A 23707-nucleotide genomic window follows, 5' to 3' on the forward strand; every position below is an offset into this window, starting at 1 on the left:
TGGCCAAGCCGGCAGCAGGGGCTGCTTCCCACTGGCCGGGCGCTGCTGCCGGGTTTGTTCATCCTGGCAGGGACCCACCGGTGCTCCCGGCCAGGGCCAGCGAGGGGAGCTGTGGGCTGGGCCCCTTGGCCTCCTTTCCTCTGCTGTGTGAGCATGGCACGGATATTTAAGGAGAATGTGATAACAACATGCTCCTGTGTTCTCACCCCCTTCCCACCTACCTACCTACCTGCTGAGATCCTGGCTCCTGTGGGACCTGCCTGGACAGGTGCAATGGGATGGCATATGCTCACTCTGTGCTGAGGAGCTGAACAGCTGCCTCCACCAGCACGGGATGCCTGCACTGTGCTGTGGTGCTGCTCAGATGGGTGTGCAAGGCTTGTGCCCCAGCACTGCCCCATGGCTGTGAGAGCGTGAGCCACTGCAGCCTTGTGCCCTCTGGAAAGGGCTGAACCTGCCCCAGCACTGTGCAGCTCCTTGGTGACTGCAGGGACTGAGGGTCACCTACAGCGTGGCTGTCCAGGCTGCCTGGGCCCCCGAGGATGGGGCTTCCAGGAGGTTCTTGCTGGCCTTTGTCCAGAGAGGGGCCTGTGCTTGCAGGCAGGAGTTGGGTTTGGTCTGTGGGTCCCCATGGCACCGCCTGCCCCTCATCACCACACTCAAACATGGGAGATGCAGGACCCGCTGCTGGCTGGGGAGTTCCCAAAGCTGGGGGGAGGATATGTCCCACAGCCTGTGTCTGCAAGGAATGGGGAGGGGACGGGCCAAAGCTGCTGTCCCCAGCCCGATCTGCCTCCTGGCAGGCCCCTGCAGTCCATCTGTAGTCCCACACACTGTGCGGGGGCGGGCCGGGGCACAGCGGGGATGCTGCCGACCTCCAGATTTGGGGCTGGCGAGCGGGGCGGGGAGCGCCGCACCCGTGGGTTCCGCCAGCCCCCGCTCCCCGCCTGTCCCTGTCCCTGTCACCGCGGGCAGGGACCCGGCGGCCGCGAGGGGCTGGCCGGGGGCCGGGCTCTCCCCGCTCCCTCCTAGCAGCCGAGGAGTTAAAAACTCAGCCCGGGTGATGAATATGTAAGAGCAGAGCCCAGGCTGGAGCCGAGCATCTCCCGGGCTGCGGGCGCTGCCAGCGCTGCCGCCCGCCCCAGCCCGGCACCGGGCGCACTGCGGAGGGACGGGACGGGACGGGGAGGTGCGGGGGTCCCCCCGCTGCCCCGCGCCGCCATGGGCCCCACCGGGCTCGGCATAACTTTCCTGGCACTGCCCCTCGTCGTGCGAGCGGCCGCGGGAGGTGAGCTGCGCCCGGGGCGGCGGGGCCGGGGGTCCCGCGGGCGGAGAGGACGGGGGCGCGGGGCTGGGGGGCTTGGGGCTTTGGGGCGCCGCTTTCTGCATTCCCTTCCCACGTGTCGAGGGGTGATGCGGGCTGAGGGGTTGGCAGCAGGGACTGGGGGACCTAGTCTGTCCTAGGACCCTCTCCTGCCCTCCCACCGGCCCCTCCCGCTGCTGGATGGCCCTGAGTGCTGCCGGCCTCGGGGGGGCTCGAGGTGGTTGGGCCAGGGCCCTCTTGGGACAGTGGGGTCTTGGGCTTCAGCCCATCCGCCCCACAGACCTGCACCACCGGGAAGCACCAATGAGGACGAAACCTCGGAGCGAACGGGCGCTGCCGTCCCGGGGCGCTGGGTGCTCACCTGCGTCCGGGCCAGGCTGCGGCGCCCAGCGCTACCGTGGCTCCTGCCGGAGGATGCTCGAGGGCTGGTGCGTGCAGGAATGAGGATTTCTCAGGAGTTCTTCTTGCCCCTGGACCCCAAGATCCCTGCTCTGGGAACCGTCAGAGTCCTGCCTGCTCTGTCCCACTCGCAGTTCTCCTCGGGGGCTGGTGTCTCCTGTACCACTCCAGTGAGACTGTGGATGCAGTGCCGCAGGCTGGGGCCTTGAGCAGCGCAGGTGGAGGCCGGCAGGGCTGCCTTTGTCCTGCTGCTCCGAGCGGCTGTGGCTGGCACGAGAGCGTGGCTCGGCTTGCCTGCAGCCGGCCCGCTGGCATCGCCCTCGGCCACCAGCGGGGACCCTTCCCGTGGGCTGGGCCCGGGCTGCACCGGTTCTTCTGGGCCTCCTGCCAGGAGCAGAGCGGGGAGCTGAGGAGGGAAGGGGTGCACTCCATCCCCTCTGCAGAGCTGATGGCCCTGGGTGGGTGTGCAGCCAGCAGAGCAGGAGCGGGGCTTGCTCGACATCCCCTCGGTGTCCCTGCACCTGCTGTGCCAGCCCTTGTCATGGAGCCCGTGGTACCCAGCGCCACCCGAGCACTGGTGGGAGCTCGGCAGCTCTGGCTGAGGTGGCCCTGAGTGACGGGGCCGGTCACCATCCCCACAGCGTGGGCTCGGGCCTGCCCACCGCCCCCTGCTGCCGCTGCCAGCCCCCCGGGAGCCACAGGGACACCGGGCACGGTGGGGAGGGACGGCGGGCACAGGGGAAAGGGACACGGGGCACAGAGGGGAGGGACAGCGGGCACGGCTGTGGCTGCTCCCCTTGGCTCCCGCTTGCCCCTGCCGTGGGGTGAGCCTTGGCTCCCCAGGATGGAAAAGAGGGGATGGCTCCTCGAGAGCTGGGGAAGGAGCACAGTGAGCAGGAGGTTTGGCTGCCTTGGAGCAGCGATACTGAGGGAGGTTTCCCTGTGAAGCGTGTGGGAGAGGCAGGGAGGGTGTGAAAACACTGGCGCCAAAAATAACCGTGATGAACACAAGTGTTGGCGGGACCCCGGGCTGCACTGGGGGATGTCCTCACTGTCGGGGGGTTGGGCATGGCCATAGGTGGGTTTGGGAAAGGGTGCCTGTCTCCATCACCTGCCCTGAGCTCTCCTCTCTCTCACAGGGCAGTGGTGTTACGACTCACAGGACCCCCGATGCGGTGAGTGGTGCCAAGTGTGGGTGTGTTGGGGCTGGGCGGGGCTCAGACCCTCCTGCCTCCCCACAGTCCCCAGCTGAGAGCACCCTGGGCAGCATCAGCAAGGCCCAGTGGGGAGTGTGGCATGGAAAAGGGTAAATCCCCCCATGGGAATGGTTAGAGGAGCTTCAGTTTCAGGGGTGTTGCTGTAGAGACTTGACAAACACCTGAGCCCCTTGGAGCAAGTCAGCCCCACCCCTCACCTCAGCCAGGTCCAGGTGCTCCTGGGACAGCACCAGCTTTCCTCCTTCCACCTGAAACAAATTAAGTCCAGGCTTTAAAATACTCTATTAGAAACCCCAGGCAGTGTAGGCAGCATTGGGGCCTGAGGGTCCAGGGGCCTGACTGAGGAGGGACAGCTCCCTTTGAGCAGCCCTGCCTGGATGGGGAGGGAAGCATGGCTGGGGGCACTTTGTCTCAAAACACATAAATACAAATTACAAATAGCTTGTAAAAGGTTAATTAAAGATCATCAAGCATTTAATCAGCTGTTACGGCCCAGCTGTTTTATAGCTCTTGGGTTTCCATGCCCTGTGGCTGCTGAGCCTGGATTGCTGGGCTTGGTCTCACCCGGTTCAACGCTGCTGGGCTGGCAGCGAGGGCAGGTTTTGGCAGGGCAGAGGGGCTGGTGGGAAGCGGCTGGAGCAACGTGGAGCCGGCTGTGTGCCTGCAGCAGGGCCATGTGGAGTGTTCCCTCCCCCCACCACTGAAGGCACCTGGGAACCTGTGGGACCACCCAGTTACACCGTGCCAGGAACCCAGTGGGATGGTGGCATGGCCAGGCTGCAGCTCCCAGGGCTGCCAGGCAAAAAGTAAAGTGCCTGGAGTAATGAGAGGAGAACATAAAGGGTAAAGGCTGAGCCCAGGGGTGCAGGAGGTGAGATACAGCCCACAAGTGTCTGTGGTTTTGTCTGCCCAAGAGGAAGGTAAATGTCAGAGCTGAACACTGGGGCACTGCTGGGGGAACAGTTCCCCAAACCCTGGTTGAAGGCAAAGCCATGATGTGTGTGTGAGGAGAGCCAACAGTGCCTGCTGGGATGTGCTGAGCTCCCCTGGGAATAGAGATGCTCTGGGAGGACAGGGCTGGAGACACTGAGGGAGCTCCTGTTCCCCAGCTGGGACTGAGTACAGATACTGATGCTGACACCTCAGTCCTGGGCTGCACCAGGAGGAGGACTGGGGTGCCATGGCAGCCACACTGGAGCAGTGAACAGCAGGGTGAATGGCTGGCTACATCCTACAGCTGTGGGCTGCCACAAGGGTTGCAAGAAGAGATGATGCTGGGGCAATGGGGACAAGCCACATATATGGGTTGGTTGTGTGGTCTGGCCATAGTGGCAGCCATGGGGACCCTGCTCACAGCCCCCAGTCAGCGCTGTGGGTTTGCAGTGGGTGCAGTCAGCTGCCAGCACTGCTGTGTCCCCTGCCAGCTCCTGCCAAGGTTAACCCCCCCACCCCAGGAGCTGCTGATGGGCATCATGTGGTCACTCTGGAACATGTGTAGGATTTGTCTCAGGATGAGTTGTGTGGCCAAGTTGCACTGTCCCCTGTCACAGCTGGACAGAACCAGTGTGAGTAGGTTGAACATACTACAAAAGGCAGAAGGGGCAGGGAGAAAAGCCTGCCCCTCACCAGCGTCAATGTGGATGCTGCTGCCAGGCTAAATATAGCCCCCAGCCCCTCGAGGAAATCCTGATGAATTATGGATGAGGCTGCAATAAGCCCCTGCTCATCACTAGGAAGGAAACTTAGCCAGGCAGGAGAGCAGTTCCCATGGGATGCAAGGCTGGGCTGGCAGGGACAGCAGAGCTGGTTGGGGACACAGCCACCTCTGGGCTTGTGTCCCCTTCTGGGGGCAGCGGTGGTTTGGTGGCTGCCCGTGGTGCCCCTGCTCCTCCTCTGCAGGGCCCAGCCACTGGAAGGAGCTGAAAGCCACGTGTGGTGGCGACAGGCAGTCCCCTGTGAACATCGACAGGCGCCGGCTGCAGCGGGATGGCGGCCTCGGGGACATCCTCTTCGAGGGTTATGACCAGGCTCCCCCTGGCAAGTGGAGGCTGACAAACAACGGGCACACAGGTGCGTGCTGAAGCTGGGCACCTTCCCCTGTCCCAGTTCCCCAGGCACCATCCTGACTGGGGCCTGGCTCTGGCGCCACTCCTGGGTGCTGCAGGATCCCATGCAGGTGAATGGTAGTGCTGGGATGAAGCTGGGGGGGAAGGAGCTGTGCCAGGGCTGTTCCCCACCCCGAGCCTGCCCTCAGGCTGTCCTGCTGCCCTTGCAGTGATGCTGAGCCTGGCGGGCGAGTCGGCCTCTGAGCACATCGCCGTCAGCGGGGGGGGCCTCCCCGGCCGGTACCGCGCGCTCCAGCTCCACTTCCACTGGGGCAGCCCGGCTGGGAACGGCTCCGAGCACACCCTCGATGGGCGCCAGCTCCCCATGGAGGTACGTGAGAAAAACCCTCCAGCACATTCTGGGTTGCCCAAGCCCTTGGTGAGGTGGGAAGGGGAGATGCTGGGGCACCCCAAGGCTGTTGTGCAGCAGGTGATGGGGCTCTGTGACTCTGCACTGTGCTCCTGTACAGGCACCTGGCTGGTGAAAAAGCAGCTGATGTGAGACTCGAGGTGCTTCTTTACCATGCATGGTCCAAGCTGCTTTGTCCAAGGCACTCAGTGGGGTTTGGGGGGCTCTGTGCCCTACTGGGACCACACACTGAGCTAGTGAGTGCAAGTGAGAGCAAGCAGGAGCGTGCTGTGCTAAGCACATTGGGATCCTTCTGGATGAAAGAGGCTCTGCGCCTCTAAAATATTCATTATCTGCCAGAGGAAAGCAGAATTTATGTTCTGTGTCTGGCGAGCACCCCGGGACTGCTGGCCCCCTTTTGCACACCCTTCAAAGGATGCTTGCTTCACTGGGGTGCTTTGATCCTCCAAGCACCCACCCCACAGAAGCGTCAATAGGACCAGAAGGGCTTTACTGGGAGAGGTTGGCTCAGAGTCTGGCCAAGCTGGCTGGAAGGATCCACAGCAGAATGTCCTGCTGCCAGGGTGTTGGCTGGGGGCAGCTGTGCACATCTGCCTCCTCTGTGCTTTCCTCAGATGCACATCGTCCACATGAATGCCAAGCACCAGACACTGGCAGAGGCCAAGGGGCATCCCAATGGGCTGGCTGTCCTCGGCTTCTTCTTCCAGGTGGGTCTGCAGGGGCCCCCTAGATCTGGGTGCTGGTGGTGCAGCCAGGTGAATGTTGTATGGGTGTCCTGAAGAAGTGGGAAGGGGCAGGAAGGCTGGGTCAAGGCCAGGAGAGGCTGGGGAACCCACTGACTGCAAGAGAACCTGGCTGGGAACCTTCCCCACTGCTCTGCAGCAGGGGAGGCTGGCTCTGCCTGTGGTTGCTTGGCAGGACAGGATGACCCAGCTCTGCCCTGCTCGGGCTCTGCCTGACTTCAACCACTTATTCTCCCCGGACACAGGTCTCTGAAACCACTAACACCAACTACAACACCATCGTGGCAGGGCTGAGGAATGTCTCCCATGCTGGTGAGTCACCTCCTCATCAGGGCAGGGCAGGAAAGGGGAGACCCTGCAGTGGGAAGGCAGGGATGCACCCCAGTGGGTTGGATGGGGGAACCTGCCAGTCTCTGAGCTCATCTGGGATCGCCTGCTGAGGGGAAATTGATGGGGACGGCCCTGCTGTCCCCACCACATCCCTGGCAGGGGACAGGCTGAGTGCCCCTGGCTTGCCCCACAGGGGACTCTGTGGATTTGGCCTCCACGTTCCGCCTGAGCACGCTGCTGCCGCCTGCTGCCCGCCTCTCGGGCTACTACCGCTACCAGGGCTCCCTGACCACCCCCGACTGCAGCGAGGCCGTGGTCTGGACTGTGTTTGAGGAGCCAGTGGAGATCGGCCGGGAACAGGTACTGGCATGCACAGCCCCATGTGCCAGCACCCGACAGGCTGGGTCCCAGGGTGACCTCTCTCCTTGTCCTTCCTGACCCTAGAGCAAGAGCACAGGGAAGGTCATCTCTATAATAATGCTCCTGGCAACTTGGCAATTAATTAATTTTATGAAGGTTAAGTAATGGAGATGTGGCCACCTGCCAGTGGGGAGAAATCCCATCCATACTGCACTCCTGCCCGGCCTTGGCATTCAGAAAGAGAAATGGGAGTGAATCCATTGAAGCTCAGTAGAGGCTCCAAGGAGATGGATGGATGTATGGAAGGAAGGAAGGAAGGAATTCTCCTCTGCTGCTCAAGCATTTTAGTAGATGTATTTTCTTGAGAGAGTCATGGGCCAGCCACTCTCTAAGTGCTCACTCTTGGCACCAAAACACAATTAGCTCCTTTAAAACTCAAGACCTGATCCTTGTAAGGACCTGCTCTGTGCAGGGTCCTGGGTCTGGCTTCAGCAGAGCACTGGGGGGTGGTGGGAGGACACCCCCTGGTGTGGGGCCCTGCCCTGGGTCCTGTGCCGCTGGCAGTGGGCAGGGGCCTGGGGTGCCTGGCACTGCAGCTGCCCACCCTCCCTCTCTCCCTGCACAGCTGAAGGCATTCGTCAGCACCCTGCACTTCCCACTCGAGGGATCCATGCTCCTAAAGATGATCAACAACTTCCGCCCGCCGCAGCCCCTCCGCAGCCGCAAGGTCTTTGCCTCCCGGGGGGCCACAGCCAGCGGGGGGTCCCTGCACGGGGACCACCACCAGCTCCTCTCACCCCTGCTCCCCCTGGCCCTGCTCAGCCTCTTCTCACCAGCCCCATAGGGTCTGGCCCTGCTGCAGCGGAGATGGAGGTGATGTGTCTTGTCCATGGGAAATGGGAAACAAGGAAAAAAAAGCACCTTGAAACCTTGGCTGGGTGAAGATTTTGTGAAGCTGTATCTCTGCAGAGGTGAATCTCTGCAAGCCTGGAGCTACCCTGGGCTGCCCCTGTAGATGGGCAGTGGGAGCTGCTGGGAGGGGGATGTTGTATTGACTGGAATAAAGCCAAGGTCCCGTCAGTGGGTTGCTGCTTCTTTTTTGCTGGCTCTGTGTCCCTTCAGCAGGTGGGGCAGGTGCTCGGCATGGCACTGTGGGGTCAGTGTGGAGGGAGCTGGGGATGCTGTGTGGGTGGCATTCAGGGATATCCCCTGCGTGGTGGTGCAGGCAGGCAGGAAAGAGCCGAATCCCGGCCCTGGCTCGGGATGCAGGCCCCGCATGCAGTCCCTGCGCTGCAGACCCTGTCACCCTCCCCAGGGTTGGGGCTGCCTGTTGGAGGGGTGAGGGTGTCACTGGGAGCACAGCACCTGCAGTGCCCTTGTGCAGGACACAGGGATCTTTCCACGGAGCTCATTTTGTGCTGGCAGGAATAACTGCAGCTGCCAGGGCAGGGCTGTGTGAGCGGGGTGCTTCATAATTAATGTACTGGAGCTCCAGGCATGTTCCCATCTTCTCCTGAATTATGGGTGGAGAGCACAGGCCGTTATCCGGGAGAAGAGGGGGCAGGCTGAGGTTTTCCATCATTTCTGGAGGGAACCACTGCCAGTGCCGGGCTCCAGCCCCCAGCCCCTGCGGTGGCCGCCCCACCCGTGGGTCCTGAGCATCCCCCGTGTGAGGCTCCTGGGGTAAACCCTCGCTGCACGAGGCTTTCCGTGGGCGGAGGGGACCCCGTCCCGGATCCCCGATGCTCACGCCGGGGGAATGTGGCTCTGTGATCCCCCGGAGCTGAGGGCTGGAGCAGCGGGACACGCCGGACACGCCGGACACGCGGGGGCGCCGCGGGCACGCGCAGGGAGAGGAGCCCGCAGCGCCTTGGTGCCCGCCAGGGGGCGCCCTCTGCACGGCCCCGACACCGCCACCCGGGCCCCGTGTGCTTCTGTCCCTATCGTGTCCCTGTGTCCCTTGTTCTTGTGTCCTCATCTCTGCCATCTGCGTCATGTGTCAATGTACCTGTGTCCTTCTGTCCTGCCATCGACGCCTGTGTCCTCCTGTTCCCCATGTCCTTGGGGCCCTTTCCTTTGTGTCCTTTGGCCCCTGACCCCTGGGCCCTTATCCCTTTGTGTCCTCATTCTCTTTTCCCCTCTGCCCTGTTTCATATGTTCTTGTCCCCTGTGTCCTCATGCCCCTGTACCCCATGTTCTCCTGCTGCTGTCCCTTGTGTCTCCATGCTCCCAGCCCCGGTGTCCCATGTGCCACTGGCACCCATGGCTTCTTGCCCCTGGCACCCATGTCTGGATACTATTGTGCCCTGTGTCATCATGTCCCCGGCCTCAGTGTTCCACTGGTCCCTCTGCCCTACCACCCTACCTGCTGTGCCCTCTCTTCCACCCATGTCCCACCATGCCCCCCTGTGCTCCCTGCCCCTCTGTGTTCCCATGTCCTCTATTCTGCCTGTTCCCTCATGTCCACCCATGTCCCACCATTCCCAGCTGCACTGCCCAACTCCAGCCCCTTGTGCCCAAAGGCCACAGGGCAGCTGCCCCATGGACATGCCCAGGTCCAGCCCAGGGTGGGCCCAGCCCCAGCTGGTGAGAATTGGGGGCCCAGGCAGCCATGGTGAGATCCAAGTGGCTGCAGCTCCCCAGTCCAGGCCAGTGCCAGGCCAGTGTGTGAGGGGCACCCAGGCAGTGGGACCAGATGCCTGCCCAGGGGGACCATGGAAGGCACAGGCTGTGGCTCCCAAAGATATTGGGGACCAAAATGTTGGGCAGTAGCTCTGGGAGCAGGGACTCCACAGGGTCCCCATCACCTGGGGGACCTGTCCTGGCTCACTGTGGTGTCCCTAGCAGAGGACAGTAGTGGCACCAGGTATGGTCTGGCAGCAGAGACCCTCTGTACAACTGGACACCAAAACCACCCCAAAGGCTCAGCACACACTGGGCAGCCCTGCTGGGACCTGAAATCTGGGGGAGTGCTGTGCCTGTGCTGGGAATGCCGGGCTGCCTGGGAAGGAACATGACAATGCCCCCTTCCATGAGCCATTGCTGAGCTGGGGCCAAACCCCGGCTTTTCCCGCCCTTGCCCTGCCCTGGCACGGCCAGGCAGCGGTGCCCGGGTGCCACGTGCAGGGCAGTTTGTGCCAGGGCAGTGGAACGTGCAGAGCCTGGGCTATTCCTGGCTCCCAGCTGATGATTGGCCCAAGTGGGCTCTTGCTTTTGGCGGGCTCTTGCTTTTGGCGGGCTGTAATTTTAGCAAGGGCTGTTTCCAACCTGCGGTGCTGCGGTCAAAACAGCTGCCTGGGAGGGTGCCTGGCTCAGCTGGGGGGCTGTGATGTGCATCAGACCCCTGCCCACAGCCAGCTGGGGGGTCTGACCAAAAGCGCCCAAAACATGGCAGAAATGTTTAAACCTGGTGGTTTTTCCCTGCAGTGGCTGCAGAGGAGGGGGAAAGGGCTGTGGCTCTGGTGTGGGGCTGGCAGCATGTGCACAGGGTGAGGAGCTGTTGGTGAGGGTGTCACTGCCTGGGGTAGGAACCCAGAACCCTTAGGGGTGGAAAAGCTGTCTAAGATCATACTAACACTGCCATCTCCAGCCATGTCCCTGAACACCACATCTACAGGATGCAGGGTCCAGCCCCAGGGTGCACCCAATGTTCTCCTCCACTTCCCATCCCGCTGTCTGCTCTGCCCACCCTGACTGTGGAGAGGGAAAAAGGCAATTTGGCTAAAAGTCCTCCCTAACTGGGTGAGCCTAACCCTGAGGGCCTGGTGTGAACCCTGGCAGCCACCCCCATCACACCCCTCAGCCACCACTGCCACCACCTTGTTGTCACCATGCCACCAATGTTCCCTACCTAGAAATTTCTTAACATTAAACTAAAAAGTCCCACCCAGGGAGTCATAACAAGGTCTGCAATTCAATGACCATGTTTCTCCAGAGAGGGAGCACCAGCCCTGCAATCAAATCTTTATCAGCACACCTGACTGGGGATCAGCACCTGTTTACCTCAAATATGAGAGAAAACAAGGGTTTGCTGAGTCCCCAGACCAGGCTGAGGCTCTCCTGGGAATTACATTTTACTGCCACAATAAAATTGAAATAATAAATATTTTGAAGCAGCTGAAAGGTGTTTATTTTTGAGTCGGTTCAGCTTGTTTACAATCTGCTTACAAGGCCGGGCACTTATCTTTGGGGCTGTTTACTGGGCTCTCCCCCAGGCTCTGGTGTGGTTTCATACACATCTAAATAACCCCCAGCTAGGGGGTACCTTCCTGCCAGCTGCATGCCCTGGCAGTTGCTGTTTTGACACAGTTATGCAAATGATTGCTCTCGTCTTCACAAATGGGCTTGAATGCTCAGGTTGTGTTTTCGACCACACCAGCCTGAAACATTTATTTATTTCATTTAATTCTCTTCCAATTGCAGGGCAATGAACCCTGGTCTTGCACTCTCTGGCTGCCTCCAGCTGGGGCTTTGACCCAGGGCTGCCCAGGGGTGTTTGATAGTATTTTGTCATTCATTACTTGTATTTTATAATTTGTATCTTGTATTTTATTAATTTATAAAATTTTTACCAGATTTGGAAAAACCTGTCCCATATTTTGTGAACCTGGAGGCTGCCCCTGGACCCTGCAACAGGTCAGACTGAAGGATGACCCCAGAGAAGGGGCTGCCTTGGCAGCAGGCAGGGACTGATTAGTTTAATTCAGTAAATGAGTGGATAAATTCAGGGTGACCTGACAGCAGGGTAGCAGCAGGAAACTGTCCAGGCTGGTCCCCCTGTGGTGGTGGCACAGGGAGACAAGGCCACAATGTGAGCAGTGTCAGGGTCTCTCCTGGCCTCAAAGCCCACAGGTGTGGGGTCAGTGGTGCCCAGCCCAGGCTGGATGCACTGGGGTCACTGGAGGGGAGGTGTGTGTGCACATATCTGCACATATTTGTGCAATGTGTGTGCACACATGTGTGTGCGCGTGTGTACAGCAGCTGGGCCATCCCACACCAGGGCAGGGACCACCCTGTCAGGCAAGACCCCACTGGGTGCCCTGTCAGGGACACTCAGGGGACAGAAGGGGTGACCCTGGCCTGGGGACACCCACCCTGGTATGGCACAGAGTCTGCACAGCCTTGGCACCAGCCCCAGTGGGTCCCTGTTCAGCACCACCCACCCTGCCAAGTTTGGGCAGCATCATGCCACCCCAAGGCCTTTCCCCCATCTCAGGGCTGATGTCCCCCACAAGGGGATGACCTCCCAGGGTGAGAGCCCTGGGGACACAGAGCTGGCCACCATCTCAGGGCTGATGTCCCCCACAAGGTGATGATGGCCACCATCTCAGGGCTGAGCCGGCTCGGACTCGGCCGCGTGGCGCTCGCTTGCCTTCACACGTCAGCACCCACTGGAGACAGTTTCACTTCCTTTTTTGGGGCGCCCTTTCGAATTTCTGATTGGGGACTGTAGTGGGTGAGGATTAAATTTAGCCAGGGGATGCCCCACTGCTGCACAGCTGCACGGTGGGGCTGGCTGGGTAAAACAGGGGCGAGTGCTGGCGTGGCACAATGTGGGCTCTGCACAGCCTTTCCCCAAGTCCTTCAGAGAACACAGTGATGCGAGTGCAGGCTGTGTCAGGATGGGGTGCAGGAACCAGCAGCACTCTCCAGGTGCTTGGGGGGCTACAGCCCCCAGGCTCAGGCAGGGCAGAGGCCATGGGTGACACCCGGGTTTGGCACAGCTGTAGCACCAAAGCGAGGGCACTTGTGCCATCCTCCCACTGCTGTCCCGGTGGCTCTGGCTCTGCCCCACTCCCCCCTCCTGGGCTGGGGCTATTCTGGGACCCTGCTCTTGCTTTCGAGTTTCAGCGCTGCTGCCTCCAGGAATGCGGCTGTTTGTGCGGCTGCAGCTGCCTGGGGGCAGGCGGGACCCATCCCCTCCTCTCCAGATGAGCTGTTTCATCAGCTCCAGGTGCACTCTCTGTGCTCCTGCCACGTCCCCACAAAAAGAGACCCCACCTCCTCCTGGTACCAGACGTTGGGGCTTGCCTGGCCTGGGGAAATCACCCACTGATGTACAATAAAAAAATAGCAGGTCATGGCTGTTTTTTGGGACACAAATGTGGCCAGAGGTGGTCGTCATGAAGGGGACCCAAGGAGGGTTTGGGGACCAGAGCAGAGCTTTGTGCTCGAGGTTTGTGGCGGTGGTTTAGGAACAAGGGTTGCAAGAGCTCCTATGGTCCCACATTCCTTTGCCAACATTCCTGCATCCTTCACTCTGTTCTCAGCTGTGGGACCCCTCCAAGTCCATGATGTCCAAACCCCCAGGGTTTATCAAAAGGCCCCTGAAAGCTTTGTTAAGCCCTCATCTGAGGGCCTCAGCCTGAGAGAGCAGTTCTCACCAAGCCCAAACTCTTCATGGGATCCACTGCTTCTCTTTGCAGCTAATTAAAGCCTTCCCGAAGCATCTCATTAACTAAATTAGATCCCCCTCATTTTAAAATTACTGGCAAGCTGGGAAAATGAGAAAATAAATGACTGTTAAAATTGCAGTGCAGGAGCAGGCAGAGTGAGAGCAGGAGCTGCAGCTGGGGAGGGGAGGGAGGTTTCAGTTCTGCTCAGCACATTTGCTCACCAGACACCCCCAGCGAGGGTGGTGATTGCTCTTCCCAGGCGCTGCTTCCCTCCCTGCCAGGGGATGGATCAGGCCCAGCATCCCTCTGTGATTCCCAGCCGAGGCTCTCTGGCCCTGCTGAAGGTTTGTTAAGGGTAAAACTCTGGCTGGGAATTTGCCAAGTTGCAGCAGCGGGGGAGGATGGGAGCCCTGGAGCGGCCAGGGCCACTGATCTATAATTAATCAGGCTTTTTTCTTGACAGTTGTTGCTTATGGAAAAGATTTAGAAAAATCTTTTAATCAATAATTAGTGAGGTTTCCTGCCTCCTGAGCCAGAGATGTGCTGTGCCCTGCCCACACAGACCTGAGCTGAAGCGAGACCCCGGCTCATGCCCCAAATTGAGCCCACAAAAGCTGGGGCGGTGTCCTGTGACCAAGGAATGGGCTCTACTCAAGAAATGTCAAGATGAATCTCAGGACCTGGGGAAAGCATTGCCCTGCCACTCTCCTCCAGTGCCCCCCTCCAGAAATGTGGCATTTCTCAGGGTAAAACCTGGCAGCACAGCTGGGATGGGGGCCCTGTGTTACCTGTCATTCACTGCAGCCTCAACCACTACTAAGGTGATTCAACAACTGCTGGAATTGGTAATTATTGAGGCTTGATCTTTGCAGCAGAAAAGAACTGAACATCCTCCCTGGCAGCAGGACTGGGTCATTGGGGCATTTCTGGCTGGCAGAGTCTCAGCTCTCCTGGCAGCACCACAGGGCTGGGGATGAGATGCCAAAGGCAGGGGTTTGCCAGGGAATAACCTTGCTTGAGCAAGGAAGGGGATCAGTGGCAGTGTGGAGGAGCTGCTGCCATCTGTGTGCTCAGATTCCCAGCAGTGAGCTGGAATGGATGGATGCATGCCCAGATGTGGCCTTGCTGCAGGGTCCCTCATCTTTAGCACTACTTGCTGTAGCCCAGTGGTCCCCCAGGAGCCAGCCCTGCACCTCTGCCATGGTGGGCCCTCTCTGCTCAGGAAACTCGGTTAAAGAAGCTTATCTTGAAACACAGTGGGACATATCTCTCCATCATCTGCCCTTCCTTCCTTTCCCTGGCTCCAATGCAGGGTGAGCATTGTGCTGCTGGCTCCTTCCTTGAGGCCAGCAGCAGCCCAGGGGTCTGGCCTGCACATGGGTTTGCTCTGTAGCCATGGGATTTGGGATTTCCTGTGAAAACCATGAGTTTGTCACCTGCACATGGGAAGGGACATTGTGACTGACCCCCTGAGCAGGGTGGTGGGAAGGGGGCTTTGCCCTGTGCATGGGGCTGCTCCATGGCAAGGGCTCCTCTGCCCAGCTGAGGAGGATAAAGCAGGATTAAAGCCAGTGAAGCTGTTTTGGAGCTTTGGCAGCTCAGGTGGGGTCAGGGCCTGCTGCCAGCTCCTTGACAAAAGGGAAGGGGCACTGTGCTCTCATATCAATACAGGCTGGGGCACGAGGGAATTGACAACAGTCCTGCTACAAAGGATTTGAGTCAATCAGTGGATAATGACATGGCAATGTGCACCTGCAGCCCAAAAAGCCAGACATATCCTGGGCTGCATCAAAAGCAGTGAGGACAGTGGTTTGAGGAAGGGGATTCTTCCCCTGTACTCTGCTCTGGTGAGGCCCCACCTGCAGGCTGTGTCCAGCTCTGGATCCCACAACATAAAAAGGACATGAGCCTGTTTGGGTTAGTCTGGAGAAGGTCACAAAGATCTCAGAGCACTGGAGCACCTCTGCTATGATGGAAAGATAGGGGAGTTGGGGCTGTTCAGCCTGGAGAGGAAAAGGCTCTGGCAAGACCTTGTAGCAGCCTTTTAGCAGGCCCTGATGCAATAGGACAAGAGATAGTTTCTTAACTAAAGAAAAGTCAATTTAGGTTAGGTAAAATTAAGAAATTTTTTACTGTGAGAGTGGTGAGGTGTTGAAACAGGTAGCTGAGGGAAGCTGTGGATGTCCCATTCCTGGAAAGATTCAAGATCAGGATGAAAGGGGCTCTGAGCAACCTGATCTGGTTAATGTCTCTGTTCATTCAAGGGAGCTTGGACTGGATGATTTTTAAAGTTCCCTTCCAACTCAACTCCATTCTAGGGTTCTATGATTCTGTGTCCCCATAAGACATTTGCAGGGACATGTGGCATCCCAAAGCCTGGAGCAAGGCATTCCACTAGCACAGCTTGGGGAGGGGGATGTGCTGGGGTCATCCTCCCTTTCCCGAGAGGCTGGTGTGGGACACCTCCCCCAGAACTGCACAGGGCATGGCTGGGTGCTCCCAGCCCCTGTCCCTGGAGTGGCTTCTGGCTGCCCTGATGGGGTGACAACAGCAGAGCACTGGTGCTTTCAGCACAGCAATGGCTGTCAGCCCTTCCTTGGGCAGGGCTGCAGGGCTGTGCTGGGGATGGGGACAGGGCATGTGGCATGCAGGGGTCCCAGTTGTGGTGGCACAGGGTGTGATGGACAAGCTGCTGTTTGTGCTCAACTGGCAGCTGCACCAGGACCCCCATTCCAGGAAGGACGGGGGAGACAATGAAATGGGGACAGAGCCAGGCCTGGTGGCAAAGGGACATGGCTGGCTGTGCCTCCACCACTGGCCACATGTGCCTGCAAGGTAGCTGGCACCCAGAGGCACAGGAGCAAGGGTCGAGGATGGCACAGCCAGGGCTGTGTGTTCAATGAGCGCATGGGGGCTGAGCACAGGCTGTGCCCCAGGCTGCTCATTCCCTGTCTTGGCAGTGCCAGGGGGGTTTCATTGGGGTCCCCAGGGTTGAGCAAAAGCTTCACAGAGGCCCTGCAATATAAGTGTGTGTGTACACAAATGTCACTGACATATTTTATGAAAAATCCTTTCATTAGGATCTTTTCTCCTTCAGCTTCTTCATGTTTTGCTGCTTTGGAATATGATTTGGAGAATTGTTTACCCAGCATGTGAAATTGTTTTTACTTGATGACCTATGACAGCCACCTGTGTCGAGGCTGTGAGCAGTCACAAGATTTTATTATTATTCCTTTCTATTCCTTGCTAGCCTTCTGATGATATCCTTTCTAAATTCTTTAAGTGTAGCTTTAATATATCATTTTCTTTTAATATAATATATATATAATAAAATAATAAATCAGTCTTCTGAAACATGGAGTCAAGATTCTCATCTCGCCATGTTGGAGTTGCCTACAAATTCCACACACATGTGTTCCCATCCCACCCTCCCTGAGCTGCTGCCAGGCCACGAGTGGGGAGCGGGCGCGTTGGAAGGACACAGAGCCAGGGATGCTGAGCCAGCGCTAGTTCAGTGTCAGTGTTTATTTGTGTGACACTCACAACAAATGGGGGGACAGGAGCAGGGGATGGGTGGACATGGGCAGAGACACCTGCGGCTGGGGGAGCCGCTGTTCCCAGAAGTGGGGGGGAAGGAGGGAGCCAGCAGGGTGGGTTAGTAGCACTCGGATCTGTTCACGGTCTTCTCCACGTTTCCAGCCACGTGCCTGACCTTGCACGAGACAGAATTGTAACTCTGCCACTTGGTGGCCTGCAGCGACAGGTAACTGCTGGCCATGTACTGGTTGTTGCTCTGCCGCTGGGGCTGGCTGGTCTCCACATCAGCGGAGATGGTCTGGCCATCAGCCACCCATTCCACCGTCACACTGCGTGGGTAGAAGTTCTCCATCAGGCACACCAGGGTGGCTTTGCCCTGTGACTCCATCTCCTCGGAGGATGGCGCGAAGAGGTGCACGGTGGGAGCGACCCGGGGCTGGCCTGTGAGGGATGAGAGTGGTACGGGGTCAGAGAAGGCCCTGTCCCCCACCACAGCCCCTGCCTGCCCTGCTGGCACAACCCAGAAACTCCCCACTTTCCCCACAGCCAGAGCTTATCACTCCTAACTGTAATGTATTTAAATTTGGGATATATATCTTTATATATCTATATATATCTATAATATATATGCATATATGTGTGTGACATACACATACATCTCATATATGCTTGTATATATGTTTTATATACACTATATGCACATATATGTGCATATATGTATTACATATGTAGATATTTACAGCTAAAATACATTATATATATACAGTGTACAATGTACATACATAGGTCATCCATATCATATGAACAGATGTATAATTCTATAAAATGCATTTAACACAGATATTTATACATTTCTGTATCTCATATATATAAAAGAAGACTTATTTTATATATATTTATATATATTATATATATATAAATATATATATAAATATATATAAAATATATATATATGATTAAACCTTAATTTCTTTGCCATAAAGCCATTTCTTTCCTTTTACAAGGCATTTTTTTTTTAAAACCCAAAATTTCACAGACAAACCATCCTGTTTTCTGCCCAGTTCTGCTTTCAGACATTCTCTTGTCTCTGAAAACTACCACTAAAAATCACACAAAGGAAGATGGAAAAAAGATCTTTGGTCTTTCTGGTGTGGTTCTGCTGCCTCCTCAAATGTGCAGTGTTTCTATTTCTATCTTCACCTCTATTTCTATCTCTATCTCCATTTAAAAACCAGGATGACTCCATTAAACACTTTTTGATTAAAAAATGCCCAAAGAACATTTTTCTTCGTCTTAGCCCTGCGCAATTTGGTTCAAATTGGGATTTTTCACCAAATTCTTTTAAAAATTACAGACAAAGACAGACAAACGATATTTCTGGCAGCATTTTCAGCCCAATAATCTCCATTTTTGACATGTCTTACCTGGACGATAGGCTCTTTAAGATACCCCTGGAATCTTTTGTCTAAGATTCCAAGGACATTTTAACACTAAGTTAGGATGACTGTGGGCTGCTCACAGCCGAGGACAGGCTGCCCTTTCACAGCACCTGCACCCCTGGACCCCGCAGAAGAGCCCCTGCCCCTCACCAGGGGTGACAGACTTAGTCCTCAGGACTAAGAGTTGAGGACTTAGACTTTAGACTGACAAATTTCTTTGACAAAGACAAAAATCACATCTTTTAGGGGCCTTGAGTTTCCTTCCCCCTGAGACCTCAGACCTTAGACTTTAGACTGACAAATTTCTTTGACAAAGACAAAAATCACATCTTTTAGGGGCCTAAACTTGAGTTTCCTTCCCCCTGAGACCTCAGACACATTTCCTGGACAAATTTTAAGACTTTTCAACTAAGAAAATACGCCCCAAATCTCCGTGGCGCGCACAGAGTCGTCAGAGTCCACAGGGACGAGACAGAGCCCCCAAGGCCGGGCTTAGCGCCCGGCCCAAAACGGGCGGCAGACCCCAGCCCGGCGCCAAGTCCGAGAAAAAACCCCAAATCACCCAAAATCGACAAAATGTCAAAATTCCGCGGTGGGAGAGGAAAGACCGAGGGGAAGTCGGCGACTCACCTTCGACGGTCAACATCGTCCCGGCCCCGAATACACCACACAGTGACACAGGGCCACACAAAAACCTCCTGCCTCATGGCTGAGCAGTCCTGGACCCCACGGATGTGGGAGGATGGAGAGGATGGTCTGGAAATATCCCAATGGGTGCAGTGGAATGAAGGTGATGGGATGGAGATGCTCCGATGGACACAGCAGGATGAAAGTGTGGACACAGCTGTACCTGTGGAGTTTTGGTCCTGGCTGGGCTTTTTCAGTGCAGCTCCCACCACCAGCAAGGGAGATAATAGCTGAAGGTCTCTGCAGGCAACTTATTTTTATTCATATTTACCCTAAAAATATGAAAAGGCAAGAGGTGGAAATGCCTACATAAAGCTGAGATAGCCAAGGAAGGGGTGAGACAAAATTAGTTTCAGCTAAAACCAATTAACTTCAAATTTCCCTGTAAAGGCTCAGCTGCTTCTTTGAAAAGCGTTTTCCCAGTGTGGTGCCAATCCCACAGATTGGCAGATTCAGTGCTCAGCTTGGACCATTGAAAGCCAACAGCACCAATGTAAATTGAACCCACAGATTTTCAAATGATGTGGTTTGTGCAAGTGGTTATAGAAAGAAGCAGAGTCAGTGAACTTCCTGAGTCACAGGAACTCTATAAATAGTTCACTGTAGAACAGGTAACACTTCGAAGATTTTGTGGTTTGAGACACTTTATCTTTCAGAGGTTTGCTTTGCCTCTGGGAAGGTTTATGCTTTTGTGCGAAGTCTGAAACTATCCAAAAAAAGAAAAAACATCATTGAAATTGTATATGCAAAACATTTAGCTGAAGCCACTGCCTTCTGTTGTGGATGATCATTTTGTGAGTGTTTCTCAGGCTTCTCAGTGGGGTTTTGTTTTCATTTTGTGGGAGGACGAGAGGGGGACAATGTTCATCTCTTCAGTCCTGCTCTCCATGCACAGAGGCATGGAGGAGGACAGAAGCTGTGCTGGATGCAGCAGGGTGCTGCTGAAGTAGATTTTGGCATTGCCACCAGAGCAGGAGATCACCAGTCTCTCCTAGGCTGCCTGACACCTTGGAGAGCTGACTCAGAGATGCTGCCTGGACCAGGGAATGTAGAGAGGGAGAGGGGAGAAGAGAAGTGTCAGTCAGTGCCCCAGGACAGCCCTCTCTGACCTGCAGGACGGGGCTGCTGTGCCAAAAAGTCCTGCTGGAACAGAGGGGTCACTGCCTCAGACAGAGCCCGAGGCCTGAGCTCAGGGCCAGGGCTCCATGAAGAGACCTGGCCTTGAGCTAGAGGATGTGGCTGGAAGCAGAATGAGGTGGTGGGGCTGAGGACAGTGCCAGGCACTGCAGAGCCCCGGCTCTCCTCGTTCAGAGCATGAGGCAAGCAGGAGGCCATTCAGAACCAGTGGTGATGGAGTGGGGATATGAAGCTGCATCAACCCCACAGCCTTGCTCAGCCCTGAGAGAGAAAGCAGAGAAACTCCATTTTTAACTCCTTTGTTTCCAGAGGTGGAGATGGTCCAGAGGTTCCTGGCGCAGCAGCGCTGGGTGGCATCAGCAGGGCCCTGGGCACTAACCAGGGAGATCAGAAGAATCTTGGCTCTGGAGCACAGGCAGGCACAGGAGGTTGTCCCAGCATTTCTTTATTGAGAGTGTGGGCAAATATTGGACAGATTTCCTAGAGAGCTGGATGATACCCCAGGCCTGCAAGTGTTATACAGCAATGCCCTACATTTTTGTCATCACTGAAGTGGCCACGCAGTTGAACTGTGTGATCATTGAAGGCCTCTTCCATCTGAAATGGTCTGTTCAGTTCTATCCTATCTGCTCTCATCCACCAATGACAAGGAAAGGGCTGTAAGGATGGAGATGTGTCACTGGAAACAGCCACATTCACCACAGGGCAGAAAAAAGACAGGGTTGTGCCAGGGACCTGCCCCACCAAACAGGCACAGCAGAGGCTCCTAACAGGCCCCTGCCATGGCAGGAAGACTTTGTACCCCATCCCCATTGCTCCATTTCACCATGGTAATATCATCACTTCAATTTTGGTAGCTACCACATTAACAGACAGCCTTGTCCTGGGCTTGGACCCCAGAGATGGTTACTGTGATGATGGAGCCGGGCTGGCATCCCCAAAGGGATGTCTGGTGGTCCCAGCTCATTGCAGCAGATCCCAATGACCGGGGCACAGCCAGGAAACTTAAGTTGGTACTTGTCAGAGCTGCTGCCATCCCTGGAGCAGATGACTTTGAATGGTTTGTCCCACAATGCTGACACTGAGTGGAGGTGACAGAGCACTGCCTGGACCATGGAACATGGAGAGAGAGAGAGGAGGGAGAAAAGAAGATGAGGGTCAGCAAGTGACTTGGAGCATGGCCCTCTCTGATCAAAGGAACAGTGACAGGACAAATCTGCCTGCAGTCACATACATGGGACACCCTGGGCCATGACAGCATTGCTGGGAGGTCATAACTTCCTCAAATGACAGAGGATGGGCACAGTCTTGGGGCTCCAAGGGTAAGCTGAGGCAGGAGGTTTTTGTACCACTTCCCCATTGCTCTGTATCACAGTGCAGCAGTACTGCTGCTGTCATAGCCACCACAGTAATAGTCAGCCTCGTCCTCGGCTTGGACCCCAGTGATGGTTAACGTGGCCGTGGAGCCGGACTTGGATCCGGAGAATCGCGAAGGGATGCCCGAGGGTCTCTTGTCATTGCTGTAGATCACAGTGACAGGGGCAGTGCCAGGGACCTTCTGCTGGTACCAGCCATAGCTGTAGCTGCTACCAGAGCAGGTGATCCTGACGGTTTCGCCGACCTTGGCCGATATCTCGGATGGCTGAGTCAGCGCTGCCTGGACCAGGGAACCTGGAGAGGGAGAGAAGAGAGGGGAGAAGACGGGGGTCAGTCAGTGTCCCAGGAGCACAGGCCTGCCTGGGCAGCAGGGTGGGGTCCCTGTGCCCAAAGGCCCAGCGAAGGCACAGCCAGTGAGTCTGGCCATGGCACCTGTGCTGTGGGCGAGCACCACGAAGAGAAGAGGGGCCCAGGCCATGGTTCAGTCCCACCGGCTCAGCGTCCCCAGAATGATGGGGCTGTGCCGTGGACCCTGACTCCCTTTTAAGCCCCCGCCCGCCCAGGACACGTCCCTTCCATGCAAATCTGACCCTGCGGTCACGGCCGGATCCTGCCCGCGCCTCTCTCCGCACATCCCTCCCTGCTCCACCCTCAGCCCCACCACCCCAGATGTAGCAGAGCTTGTCCCCAGACACAAAGTGGAGACACCCCCCAGCTCTGAGCCTGAAACCCACCAGCATTGACCCCCCTGTCCCCACACCAGGCTGAACAGCTGCAGTGCCTAAAAAGGGAGAGCTGGGCACTGTGGCAAGGGCAAACAGAAGTATCTGCCTCTCCCAGTGATGGGACTGGAACGATGCCAAGCTCTACCATTCCCCAACTCATTTTTGGCATTTTTCCCTCCCACAGGTGTTCCAGACCTGTAAAGTACCCCCTTGATCTCCTGCTTTGGTGCCCGAGCCCTTCCTCTGACAGCTGAGATCCACCACTCAAGACCAAGACCTTTGCTCTTCCCAGGCATTCACACCCCAGAACAGTGGGAGTGGGCCAGCACTGAGCCCCAGGGTCCAACAATGCCTCCCCATTATCTGATCATGAGGCCAGTGTGCTGGTGCTCAGCAGACAGAGCTGGAGCAGCTCCTGGTCAGTCCTACTCCAACTCAGGGCACAGGGATCATGGCTGTCTCTAGCAGTCTCAACCCAGACAAAGAGTGGCTGCATCACAGGAAATTCCCTCTCCCCCAGGATCCTCCCTGTCCCCAACTATGCTGTCCCCAGGGTGCCCAGGGCACCAGGAGCCTGGCTGGCATGGGCAGGGCAGGGCTGTCTCCCTGTGAGCAGCACGGAGGGGACCTGCTGGAGCACAGCATGTCCCCCATAGCAGGAACTGCCACACAGGCACAGATGCTGCTCCATGTTGTGCCTGGGCAGCTGCAGGCACCACCCAAGGGTGTCCCACTGGGACAACAGCGAGCCTGTGTCTCCCTTTTCCCGTGCTGGGAGTTACCATGGTTCTGGTCACCACTGGTGTCCCATCCAGAAGAGTTAGAGCCTCCCGCTTCTCCTCCTCCTCTGCTTTGACCCAGCCATGGGTAATGTGGCCATGGAGGTGAGTGTGTTTCCAAGTGCTACATATCCCCTCCCAAAGTGCCAGGGAACAGGCAGGGACCTGGGGCTTTAAGGGAGTGCCAGGCTGAGACACCAGGCACAGCCACATTCAGTGCAGGGCAGCAAGGGCAGGGCCATGGTGAGGGCCTGAGCCTCCATCAAGCAGGCACAGCAGAGACTCCTGACTGATATCTGCAATAGCAGGAGGTTCTTGCATCACTTCCCCAATTGCTGCATGCCACTGTCTAAGCACTGCTGCTGCTGTCCTCACCACCACAGAAATAGACAGCCTCGTCCTCGGCTTGGACCCCAGTGATGGTTAACGTGTTCGAGGAGCCGGATGTGGATGCGGAGAATCGCGAAGGGATGCCCGAGGGTCTGCTGTCATCAGCATAGATCACGGTGACAGGGGCAGTGCCAGGGACCTTCTGCTGGTACCAGCCATAAGCATTGTTGCTGCCCCTGCAGCAGATCAAGGTGTTTTGCTGCAGAGACATGGACACTGGGGACAGCTAAGCCAGAGCCATGTGAGAGCCAGGGCTGAGGCAGAAGCTCTCCATGCCCAGCCAGAGCACCCAGGGGTGGCAAATGCCCACACGCCCAGTCCTGAGCTGCCAGGGCAGCTGCAATGCTGCCAGGCCCTGGGCAGGACTCAGACTGTGGAGCAGGTATGTGGCAA

General features: G+C 56.9%; 2 protein-coding genes across 3 annotated transcripts; one reads left to right on the plus strand and one right to left on the minus strand.

Moving 5' to 3' along the window:
- Positions 1–939: 939 nt before the first annotated feature.
- On the plus strand, positions 940–7928 carry LOC129128618 (carbonic anhydrase 15-like). 2 transcript variants are annotated; one of them, XM_077187836.1, is made up of 8 exons: positions 940–1288; positions 2863–2898; positions 4840–5010; positions 5216–5376; positions 6030–6122; positions 6404–6470; positions 6682–6848; positions 7474–7928. In XM_077187836.1, the coding sequence occupies exons 1-8, from the start codon at positions 1222–1224 to the stop codon at positions 7690–7692; spliced, it is 981 nt and encodes a 326-aa protein (XP_077043951.1). In that variant the 5' UTR covers positions 940–1221; the 3' UTR covers positions 7693–7928. The 2 variants fall into 2 exon arrangements, with proteins under 2 accessions (XP_077043951.1, XP_054501998.2); XM_054646023.2 differs by lacking the exons at positions 940–1288; positions 2863–2898 and having other exon boundaries at positions 2905–5010.
- Positions 7929–16736: 8808 nt separating this feature from the next.
- Positions 16737–21946, minus strand: LOC129128307 (immunoglobulin lambda-1 light chain-like). The gene is made up of 5 exons (XM_054645533.2): positions 21853–21946; positions 21430–21714; positions 20195–20203; positions 18850–18888; positions 16737–17221 (listed from the first exon to the last, which is right to left on the minus strand). Exons 1-5 carry the CDS (start codon positions 21896–21898, stop codon positions 16899–16901), a joined length of 702 nt encoding a protein of 233 aa, XP_054501508.2. The 5' UTR covers positions 21899–21946; the 3' UTR covers positions 16737–16898.
- Positions 21947–23707: the final 1761 nt, after the last annotated feature.

This window comes from Agelaius phoeniceus, chromosome 18, assembly GCF_051311805.1.
Source record: "Agelaius phoeniceus isolate bAgePho1 chromosome 18, bAgePho1.hap1, whole genome shotgun sequence".
Lineage (NCBI taxonomy): Eukaryota > Metazoa > Chordata > Aves > Passeriformes > Icteridae > Agelaius > Agelaius phoeniceus.